Raw genomic sequence first — 12910 nt, 5'->3', positions numbered from 1 at the left:
CAGTGTCTATAATGATATTGTCCTCAATTTTACCTAAAATATGGAAAAAAACTACATCCAATGATACTGCATAAAAAAGTTGGAACCAGAAGAGATATTCTCTTTTAAATGTTTCCAGGACTTTGCCACCCAATGTTTCATACATTGAAATCATACCACTAAGCAGCAGTTGCAGTTCATCATAAATCACTTTGTGATGTCATATGAACGGCATATGCCGTTCCTTGGGAGAATCAAGAACTTTGACCTAGTGGTTTGGTGGTGTGGTGGGCCTTTCCACATCGCCATTTTAATGCTGCTTTTACTGTATATTCTGGTTCAAACATGTTGTTCACCTGGTCTGTTCATGCTATTCATCTGCACATTAAGTGATGGGGCTTCATACCCTTCACAATTAGCTCGTCCATCAATGAAAGCAAGCCTGAACTTTACAAACTAAGATCATCTTCCCACCATTCGTCCAAACCCACGACTGCCAGTTCACCTTAGCCCTCAAACAGCTGTCCTAGGAGATCCGTCTGAATTTACACACAGTGCCCTAAGAGTTGTCAGTGCATCAAGGTCAGACCCAGCACTGAGGACAAGGTTTGACATAAAAGTTTCCTCTCAATTACATTAAGCATTCCAGTTGTATAGCAGAGAATGCTTGCCGTCCAATTCCACCTTTCATGAAACCCTGCCTGGTGTCTAAATATGTGTTTTCCTGATTGTAGTGTATTCCTGACAGCAGTCGTCAAAGGTACGCCAGCTGGACACCAAGAAGGAAAAGGAAAATAGACAAAAAAATGAGGTCCAGGTCATTTGTGCCTATTCTGAACTCGCCCTGATGGTGTGGCAGGACCTGCCAGGTCAGAAAAACTATCCCATAGCCATCATCTAGTTCTTCCTTGCACCACGCAAGATCCACCAACGTAACACAGTACTGATCCATAACTACCAAGTAGACTCGCCCATTAGAGCTGCCAAGTCTTGCCAATCTTTTTTCTATTACGAGGGAAAAATCCTTATACAACAGTGTTACAAAATGCTCTATGATGTTCATCAAGGCGTACAGTTACCTATCTCCTTCATTTAACAAAATATTCCACTCTAAAATTAAATATTTAAATTAAAATTCAATGACTACCATGCATGTAGGGTATACTATTGTACTAGCATTGAAGGATGCTTTTATCATTTTTATTAACTATTCACTATTACAAGACTGGTACTAATTTTTTAAATGATTTAATCACGTTAATTAACATCTCATATGCCAAATACAAAATTTTCCTAAATACAGACTAACTAGGTTAAAATGAAATGTAACACTTCAGACTCATACACCTCAACATGTCTACTTAAACCAATCTTTATGATTGCCATGCCAATAATAAAAATGAGGAACTAACTGCATTAGTGGTGCTTCAGTTTATAACAGACCAATGCCAAAGTAATACTGAAAACACCCTGAAACCTGCTCACAGCCCTGTAAAGAAATCAGTTTTTTGTTTGTTGTCACAAAATTACACTTATACTTATGCTGAAAACCCATTTCTACAACCCAGTGTTTCTACTGATACTTATAGAAGCATGTCACAACACAACCATGTCGTTATACCCATTTGCACTGCAATATGGAAATATGAATACAAGCAGTCCCCGGTTTACGGCGGGTCCGGCTTACGACGTTCCGAGGTTATGACACTTTTCAAATATATTCATCAGAAATTATTTCCCTGTTTACGACACGTTCCGGGGTTACGACGCGTCGTACGCCAATCCGACGGAAGAAATATGGCTCCAAAATGGCAGAATAGTCAAAATTTGATGTTTTTTTTTATGAAAAACTCAATAAAAATGCAGTTTACATCGTTTTCAATACACCCAAAGCATTAAAAGTAAGGTTTTCTTAGGATTTACGATGATTTTCGACGATTTTTCAGTTTACGATGGTTTTCGGTTTACGACGCAGCGTAAAAATGGAACCCCCGTCGTAAACCAGGGACTGCCTGTACTTAAGTTGAAGCAATGATAAAATATCATGACAATGGAAAGATTCCCTTATTTCACTAGTCAAAATTTTATCATGGTAAACTACTTATGTAAGCATATCACTCTGGACTTGAAAGCATTAAAATGATTCAGTATTCCACGAACAATTTCTCTCTGCAGTAATTACACCAAAACTTTTTTTACAAAAAGAATTCTTTTTCGTTAACCATTCTGCTTTTCAGACATCTGCGCATCTGTCCCCAGTTTACAACCTATTCAACTTGGGTTTATCACTTACTTCTAACAAAATTCCTAATAAATACTGTAAGAGTCCAAGTGAAAAATCAACACACAACTACAGAACAAATGATGCAAATGAACTGAAAACATAAAAGCATGTACAGTATAAAAACTTTTTGCAAATATAAAGAGTAATACATTAATAAAAAATAACAACACATATCATATGCATTTCCCCAACTGGCGTACATTTTCCATTAAGTTGGAAACAATCTGTTTACCATTACATTTAAAAATGGTCGTCATTTACAACGGGTACAAAATGAATGATATTCCCAATACCTGACAGAGAAGGAAAAATAAAGAGGAAGTTCAAGTGACCTGTTTCTAACAACAGAAATGAAATCATAAAGTCTATATATCACTAAAGCACTATATTATATTAAGAGCCATAAATTCATTCACTTTATCATCACTACCAGTGTGATGGTTTCATGCAAAATTATGCTTTACAAAATGACAACTATTTTCTCTGAAGATGATAAATTCAGTCTCAAGAGAAAAAGGTACTTTAACTCATAAGCTGATGAATTCTAACTTTCAAGTTCTGAAAAGTCAAGTATATAATGCAAAATGGATATTATACATATTAATTCTCTTACAAAGTAGCTATTATATTCCTGAAATTACTAAAGCCCTACACGATCTAACAGCTAATAATCTGATAACGATTTGTGGGCAATAAGAATTCAAATTGCTATGCATCAACACCCGTACTTAGTTAATTACAGTTTAGTTAATTACATAGTTTAGCCCCACCTCCAAGCCAAAACTCTTGACTCAAAGGGCTGGCATAAACACCTGTTGAAAAAGTTGTATTTACACAAGGTGAAATTTGTTATAAAGGTTTTCAATTAGTACAAAATATTTATCTTTTTCAAGGAATTCAATAAGACTGTTAAAAAGTTGCATTGGCAAAAAGTTCAGTTCAGAATGAAGCTGTTCATTTAGCCAAAAAAATGTCTTCAAAGAATCTGATAAAACTCAAGAAAATTAAGAATAAAAGTCACATGTATTACTGTTAACTACTGTACACCAGATGGTACATCTTTTAGTCTCATTAACTAAAGTTGAACTGAATATAGAACTTAGGCCAAGCACTGGGACCTATGAGGTCATTCAGCGTTGAAACGGAAATTGACAGTAAGAGGTCTGAAAGGTGTAACGGAAGGAAAACCTCGCAGTTGCACTATGAATCAACTGTTAGGAGAGGGTGGAAAGTAAGATGGAAGAATGTGAAATGAGGTAGAGTAAAAGAAACGAAACGGGTTGCAGCTAGCGGCCGAAGACACGCTGCAAAGAACCTTAAGTAATGCCTACAGTGCACCACGCAAGGTCATTAACTAAAGTGTCTAATCACATACTTTAAAAGAATGTACACACTGAGTATTGTATATCAATTTACCAAATCATTTTTAATGTAATACAATGACAGATTTAATAGAATTACATTCGGCATTTGTAAAAGCCGGTGTTGCAAAGATTAAGATTCGACTTACTAGGACTAAGTTCCTCAGTTATCCAATTTCCTTCTCTAATCATTTAAATACAATTGCAGATCTTGATGCATCTATAGTTATATTTCTTCTTTGCAGTTTTCTTTCAATTTCTTTATTCATGCTTTTTTCACTTGTACATGTAATATGCAGATGATAATGCCCTCACTGTCTTTTGTTTCTACGTCTTAAATATAGTATATACAGTAGTTCTGTCACTACTTAACATAATGTACAAAAGAATAATTATACTTTACACTATCATCCTCATTATACAGTTCTGTGTATTACAATACCCAACTATCACGTGATCACATACGGATAACCCAAAACTGAAAAACCTGGAATCTTGGGAAGTATTGTGAATTAAAATCTAATTCACTGAAAAAAAAAAAAAAAACATCGCCCTTCGTGAGAAAATACAGAAAATACCATTTCTTAACATTCCTTTGATTCAAACCTTTTCTACTTACATTAAATAGGCGTATAATACGGGAAAATGTATTTGCTAATCCACTACATCCGTAAACATTTCTATTAATCCTCTACAGCCTCCTAAGAAATTAAACTACACATTTGATAAACCCTGAAAAGATACCAAGTGGACATACATTTGATTAACCTTGAAAAGGCAGTACAGTACGGTATGTGGAAACTTAAAATTTACAGCAATTGACTGCAATATGTCTTAGTTTCCATTAACTGTAATTCCTTCAAAACAATAAAAATTTTTATTGTTCTTCTCAGGAATGGACCCAGCAATAAAGATGTCTTAAGTTACCAACTGCTTTGCATAATGTATGTTTCCACAACACTTGATAACAAAAATTCTTCTGCTTCTAAGATGGTACGTAGTCATTTCATTCTTAACTCTGACTTCTTTCAATGGACATTAACACCAATATTAAAACAGAAATCAGTACTTCACATACCAGGCAATCGAAATGCGTAAAGTTTCAAGCTAGCTTATTTAGCTTCGGATATTTTGGCACTCCTAAAAAACAGACACCAAGGGATGCTGGGATAGAAAAAGAAGTAAAATGTGGCCTCAATTTCAAGTATAAAATTGAGTTACGATTTGCATTGTAACTCCACACTACAGATAAAATTACTTAATTAGAAAATGTACTGTAACTTAAGATAAAAAAACATACAAGTGCTGATCCTAATACATTGCATTACAGCACTTTTTTTAGTAATATAACATGATGAAGTACTACAGCAGAGAAAGTATAGTACATGTACCATACTTAGAGCCCTGTATAATCTTCACAGACCTTGAGAATAATGCACCATTTACTTTGTGGTAACTTATGACTAGACAAACATATTTCTACTATGAACAAAAGTAAACTGAAAATAAATGATCTTATAAGATTATGCACGAAAACTGCATGCAATATTACATGTGTTAAACATGCATGTGCATTATATAAGGGTACTTGGAAATCTTTAGACATTCAAATCAAAATCAACAGTACAAAATTAGCATCTTGCAAGAATTCTAAATAACATTTCATCATCTTGTTCGTTGTATCATAAATGCAAAGTGGTCAATAAGATTGTATCCAAGATCTGAATAACAGTATTTACAATATATCCATACGCTATGGGTCTGAAACTAAGGCAATAAGATTATTACAATGAATACCAGCATATGTATAACCTTACCTTCCTTCCCAACTTTTTCTCACATTTCAACGTGTAATCAAATATAATAGCAAAAGCAGGGAAAATGACCACATAATATATCCTCTAATGGGTCATTAAGTCTTTATGTAAGAAGGTAAAATTAACAACATTCATGTTGTCTGTGATTAGCCCACTTATCCTAACCTTACTGAACACATCTGACTGAATTAGCAATGTTCTATTGAATTAATACACTGCTTAAGACAAAACGATCACATACGTACCTTATTCTTTCATTCCCCACACTATAAAATAATTAACTGCCACCAAAATGTAATGTAAAACATCAACACGAGGCATGTTAAGTGCTTTGACATGGCCTTCGTCACCAACAATGGCGCTTAAAACAAAAAGCACGCCGGCAGCCAAGAGGTTGACGCTACTACCTGCAAAACAAAAAAATTTTAGTCACGAAAATAATAATGTGATGGATTTATACAAATGAAAGTCTATAAATCTGTGTTCTATGAAAGTATGATACAATTGGAATGAGGAATTCTTGGACAGTCAACTTGGTGCACTGCTGGCTATTATTATGACTAATATTCATAGTTTTCATACATCTGGAACTTGTCAGAATTCATTAAATTGCTAAGAAAATCCATGAGTGACGAATGGAGAAACTGAGTCGAGAAGTGAAATAAATCAACATACAAATGCATATAGATGTGTATTGTGTGCCAGTTAAATAACTGACGGAGCTGAAAATGTTGAAGATCCTTTAAAAATTTTTCACATCACTAAAGATATCTTTGGTTTTAACCTCGGTACGCGCTGCATTCTCTGTATTCAGGGATTAGGTCCTTTGGGTTATTCATATCACGGGTTAGACTATTGCGACCAATTCAAAGATGCAGTAACGTCACTTCCATGATATTACTACAACCCAACAGTTAGTTTATTAATTAATTTTAGTTTTTTAGTGTCGGATTCAGTATTCAGCATCGCCTACTATTTCTACAGATGATGGATTTTATAAACAGAAACAAATCACTGATAGAAACAAGTAAGTATGACCTAGTCCTGGTGATTACATCTTTGGCTGCTCTTTTAGTATTTCTGTTTCTTTTAATGCCCACATGTACTGAGAACCAACATAATTCAGAACTGATAATGGCTTCATATAATTTGTGGAATGAAAATTTAATTCATTAAACATAGGCATTTAATACTTTTGAACAGCTTCTACAGCAAATCCAGTCACTGAAAACTAAAAATGTCTGCACTGGCATGCTTTTAAAAGCCTTAACTGTTGACCACAATGCAGAGGGTTCTGCTGTGAAAACATGCATTACTGGGTAAAGAGAACTAGCTTACTTCATTAGATCATACTGCAGCAAATCGTACACCAAGGAAGATCTGAGCATATCTATACAGACTGCACATTGTGGACCTTTACATTTTATGTATTCTATTGTATACTGATTATGATGTTCAGGGGCATATATGATTAATGAAAAGTATAGTGACATTTTGACAAAAATCCCAACAGTAAAGGGGTTGCTACAACATTAACATGACAAGAACACAGGCAATCATGTAGATGTTGCAATGACAACGAAGTGTAACAGACTGTCACACAAACTCTCTCCCTTTATGTTCATCTGCGCAAGATTGTCTACCTTTGTACCACATTAGACTGAAATTGGTTCAGCTGCGCAGGAATTGCAGCGAATAGGTTACTTTGACAGATATTAATGGATATGTGGATGACCTCCCTATGCAAATCTACGCACGACGGTCTATCTTTTTACAACATTTAACTGAGATCCCTTCAGCTACGTAGGAGTTAGAGACACACAATGATCTGCCTTGCATGAGTCTCATTTTGCACCTTTAAACATGTAAAGTTATGATGGCATAGCAATTCATGACAGACAAACTGACAAGAAGCACTTTCTCCTCTTGTAAGCACCTATGCAAGATGGTATACTTTTCAGCCAAGTTTGATTAAAATCCTTTCAACTGAGTAAAAAGGAATTATGGTGACAAGGCAAGTGATATAAACGACAGGCAGAAAGACCTTCGACAGCCTGAAATCTCTTCAATCATGCAGGAGTTTCAATGCTGATGGGATGCGGAGACATCACACTAACAGAGTGAAAAACTAAAGTCACCCCCCGCAACACTGTCAGTAGGTGACTTATTTAGTATACAGTAAACGCCCTATTTTCGCGTTCTCACGATTCGCGGACTCATGTATTCACGGATTTCTCTGCGGAACATATCTACCCATTATTTGCGGAAAATTCGCCCATTCGCGGTATTTTGCACTGAGAAATATTCACTAATTACTGTATTTTCATATCTTCATGACTAAGTGCACTTTTTGTGATAAAACTATTAAAATACTCAGGTATAAACATTTTTACAGGGTTTTTCTTGTGTTTAAACTATCAAAATAGGCAGTTCTAAGTGTTTTTAGAGGGGTTTTAAGTATTCACAGATTTCAGCTATTTGTTGGGGGGGGGTTGCGGTACGGTCCCCCGTGAATACGGGGGGGTTTACTGTATGTATTTAAATTTATAAGGAGTAATGACAGGGTGGATTTTGGAGAGAAAATAAAGAGGGAAGTGGTGATGAATAAATACCTTCATCATCAGTAGAATATTCAATTCTACAAATAAAAAATAATCTAATTTAAAGCAGTTTCTAGTATCACTAAAAGGTTAAGACCCTGCAAAAGATTAAGATTACATAAAAATCATCAATAAGGATATTTTGAACATGAAATGTAAATACAGAGCTCCATTTAATAATAAAAAAAATCATTTACACTTACTTATTACACCCAGCACTAATATGGCAATGATGGACAATGCATTAACAAGAAGAGTTACTCTTTCTTTTTGCGCACTTTTAACTGATGAAGTTATAAATGTTGCCACAGCACTGAATAGGAAGCCCTGAGGAAGAAAGGAAGTTACAGAAATTATGATAAAATAGCGAATTACGACAAATGATTTCATACCATGTCAAATTATAACCCAACACTATGAATAACAACTAACAAGCGGTGACCTTTAAATTCACCAGTCTGCACTGACGAATATAATTAAATAAAGACAAAGTAATCACACATCTGAATTTCACCTGAGCAACCATGCCGAAATCATTTAACCTGCATAGTTCTGCTGCTAAGCAAGGAATGCCAATTGCCCTGCACAGCCAAGAAAAGTTCTTGTGGTATCGGACGACGGATGCGTGATAGTTGGGCAGCACTGTGGGAAGTACACAAGATGTAAATTTATCAAAAGAACCCATTGCACGTTCACTGTAAACTTTATAAAATACTGGTATGATTTCGTTTACAATCATAGAATACAGAATACTCTAGCTGATCTTAGAAAATGAGACTTACAATAAATACCATAACAGACTATGTGTTCAACTTCAGTCCAGTTGCAGAAACGGACTCTATCCCTTGGTAAGCCATTGAGAAATGAGCAATACTGTATACATAAAAAAATAAAATGTTTATCTTCCTCATTCCTATACACTGCCAAATAAAATCAACTGTCAACTTGCTTAACTAGAGCACTTAAATGAACAATTTCGGGAGGTACGTACTATATTGTACTTGAGTTTGCCTGATACCAGAAAATGTCCATTACCTAATAAAGTACAGTAATGAGGTCTATTATTTTAAAATTCTTATGTCAATAACACTGCAAAAATCATGTACGTTAAACTTACGACCACCAAACTTCACAACTCCAAGACTTGCTGCCAGCGTCTCCAGCATAAACCACCATTTGCCAAACTGGTAGTCGTGCCTCCTAGTCTCATGAAGCATTCGAAAGCCCCAGACTGCAGACAGGGCCAACACCAAGTCCGATAATGCAGTTGACACTTGCTTTGACATGGCTCTCTTTTTTCTAATATCTGTGAAGAATATTCTGAATTAATAGAAAATCCCAATACTTAAGAAAAATACAACCTTAAGGCTAAAATTATTTATATTATAGGATACCCCTCAATAATGAATAATATTATGCAAAATAAGACAAACAATATCAACCACAAGATGCCTTAGCAATGTAATATGAAAAATAAGAACATAAATATGAGCACAGGATGCCATTTAAGCAAGATACCCCAGTAATGTATATTATGAAAAAAAAAGGGCTAAAAATGTTAACACAAGATGCTATTTAAGAAAAACTAATATACGAAAGATAAATAACTGAAAGCAAAAAAGAACAAATATTCACTTCATTATTCTGGTATACCTGACATACCAAAACCCAAAATTCAAATATAATTCATAATAACAGGCTTCACAATCAAAATCAAGTTCCACGACCATAGCAATTAATGAGACATCTTGACTCCAGTATCACCAAAGAAAACATGAGGGTTAAGACTCAGGAGAGCGGGTGGTAGCCATATCCCCTCAACTAACTGCCGCTATTTATTTAGCCTCGCGAGATTCTGATAAATTTGACATTTGTCAATTTATTACCACGTCACACGTCTAACAACGATAGAGAATCCGGTATTATTTTACGACATGCCAATGCACGATATAAAATTGTAACCTACATCTTTGAAAAGATCACTTCATTCTCGTTATTTTGAACCCCATGAATACGATGCGCAAACGATAAATAAAAAATTAATCAAATTACCATTTATAAAGTGCGACAATACCGGACGCCCCAATTTCCTTAACTAGCAAGGCAAAGCTGTAACCAACAAGCGCCCCTAAGTTACGTTAAGTTGGTATTTCCAGGTTCTTTTCGTGCCCTATCATTTCCTGGCCATTTTTGCATGAAAAACCTAAAATAGTTTTTCATGAAAAAATAGCTGGCTGGAGTCTTATTGACAACTTATAAAATCTTACCAAGAATCAAAGCGTGAAACGAAACCTTTAGGGTCAGGTTAGGTTAAGTCAAGGTTATGGGGGGTGAAATGATCATGTGTCCTAGGTTAAGTTAAGCTCCAGTATTTGAGTCCCTCACTAATATTTGTTCTCTCACCCACCAAAAATAGGGTTTCCCACTGGGGGCAGGTCACCCCCCATTACGTAAGGTCACCCCCCATTACGTAATCATTAAATAAATGGGATATCGTAATGGGTTGACCTAGCAAAGCATTTCGAAGCCACATTGCCACAATTATTATAATACCTGATGCTAATTTATCGTAAATAGGACATTTACAAGTCCGTGCAATGCCCGGACCGGCTGTTAACACTGACAAAGTCAATTAAGCCAATTAGTTAAGTAAGACGTTGTACCGTTGATTACGACCGAGTTTAATTCAGAACATATCCATTAATTAAGTAAATTCCAGCGACAGACATCAATAAACAGTTTATATAAATCAAACAGTGATTCAGAACTTGAACCTACCTGTTATGCAGGCTTAAGAAGGCTTTGTAAGTCTGTTACACATAACATTAATTGACAATTACTACACCCTCGGCGACAGTAAGCCTGAAGGAGGACTTGAGGTAGTAGTAGCATTCAGGAGGACGTTGCCTTTGGAACGGCTCACTAGCTTGTCCTTTGTACCTTTGATTCTTCTTCTTTTAACGTGCTTTTTCCCCATTTGTACCGTTGATTGTGCTTGTTTAAATCGTTTAAATTAAAATGCGATAATGAATTGATGTTGTTATGGCCTGCCACTGACCAGAAAGTATTCAAAACATGATTTTCCGGCCTTCTTGTTTAGGTTAATGATTACCTGTTTGATAGCAATATTTGAAGATCAAAAGAACTCTCTATTGTATCATTTTGCTCTGCCTAGTTTTATCCTCCACACTAAAAACGTCATTCATTCCAGACAGAATTTCTCTATTTGCAACTGATACTCTGAGTGGATTTGCTCTTTAATCTGTGTCTATGCATTCACATCCCCGTAGAGCAACTTATAAATCCAAACGAATTTTACATGACAAAAGAGGGTTAAGATATGCGTATAGCACTTTTCCCCAAATTGATTTAAGACCTGCTTTCTATTAATTTCAAATTGAATAAAACTATTTAAATCGCCTATCGCTATGTGCATCTACTGTTTAAGAACTCATATGTATATGATGACTGTTGATTAAACCACGAAAAGAAGTTTTTTTTAAGTTTCCATCGGATAAGCCCAGAATCTTCTCTACCGGAACTAGATGAAAAGTCATGTTGCAGTTTGCATTCAAATAAGAGAGTTGTGATCGCAGGCTGCAGGGTTGGATGACTTCCAAATATCATCCAGAGATGAGAATATGGCAGAGTATCGCCCAGAAAGACTGTACTCATTAGGATTAATAGTCCAGAACTGAATGGGAACTTTATGAACTTTCAGTCGTCTATACTTCTTTTATTCTTGTATCTGTATATTTCTTGGGAACTAAGTGTATCATCTGTTTAGTATTTTATGGCTTATTTTATTCATTTTATTAATTTTTATTGGTCATTATAGGTTCAATACTCTACATTTATTTTCCGTCTATCCTGCGGATATCCCGTTGTCAATCATTCTATAGGAACAAACATCTGGATTCAGCCGGATGAAAATGTTATCAAAATGTCATTGTATACTTGTTTCCTCATCATCCGACCAGGATTAAAGCCACCTATAAAGAAGGCATGTATCTATCGATGTTTTATATATATTTTATATAATAACCCATTTAAATAGGGTACAGTTTACCTTGGGAATAACCTATGACTAAAGGTAAATATAAATATCATGAGACTTTAACTGATTCCTACTCTGCAGTAAATACTCTTGTCGAATGTAACCCATCTCCACTATGATGGCTGAATGCTAAGCTTGCAACACTTGGACGTATATATGTGTGTGTGTGCGTGTGTGTACATACATATTTTCTGTCTAGAATGTGGTGGAGTAGTGTGATATCTATATGAAGGGACTGAGAACAGTTTTACTTTTTGCACAGCACTTTCATGACACCGTAACACGATCTAAATGTGTCCTCATTCTTCTGGGAAACTTTGTATTCATAGATACCCAAACCAAATATGTTATTAAACGAGTTTCCACAGTGAAGCAAAATGCAATTTAAGTCATTTTCAAGTAACATTACACACAACCAACGGCTATTCAATCGTTGCAGTAAGGCGAGGACTTTGTCAGCAGTACAGTTAGACATCCCATATACTTTCCAGTAACGCCGTAGAATCAGTGTAAATTCAAGACCTTCAGATTTTAACTCCTAAGGACAGAGGGGAAGGCTTGCGTGCAAACCCACTTAATCTCATTTCTTTACGAGATCAGCAACTTGCCATCATTTCTTTCGCTGGCGCCGACTTGTTTTTCCATGTGGACTACTACAGGACCCCTGCTGGAACAGATGAATAAATGGGTTCATTTTTAACAAAAGACAATAGGATTATTCGGTCTGACTACCCCAATACACTTCCTGACCAGGTACGTCATTAGATGGGGTGGTTCCTTTATTCAGATAATTCGGCATCGTCACATCTTTG

At 35.6% G+C, this 12910-nt stretch overlaps 1 protein-coding gene across 1 annotated transcript; it reads right to left on the bottom strand.

The window, feature by feature from the left end:
* Positions 1–1157: 1157 nt before the first annotated feature.
* On the bottom strand, positions 1158–10960 carry LOC136852376 (uncharacterized). Its single transcript, XM_067126967.1, has 5 exons — positions 10820–10960; positions 9159–9347; positions 8556–8683; positions 8245–8368; positions 1158–5848 (listed from the first exon to the last, which is right to left on the bottom strand). The coding sequence occupies exons 2-5, from the start codon at positions 9325–9327 to the stop codon at positions 5688–5690; spliced, it is 582 nt and encodes a 193-aa protein (XP_066983068.1). The 5' UTR covers positions 9328–9347; positions 10820–10960; the 3' UTR covers positions 1158–5687.
* Positions 10961–12910: the final 1950 nt, after the last annotated feature.

The sequence above is a fragment of the Macrobrachium rosenbergii genome, chromosome 25, assembly GCF_040412425.1.
Source record: "Macrobrachium rosenbergii isolate ZJJX-2024 chromosome 25, ASM4041242v1, whole genome shotgun sequence".
Taxonomy (NCBI): domain Eukaryota; kingdom Metazoa; phylum Arthropoda; class Malacostraca; order Decapoda; family Palaemonidae; genus Macrobrachium; species Macrobrachium rosenbergii.
This window is presented reverse-complemented; position numbering and strand designations above follow the sequence as displayed.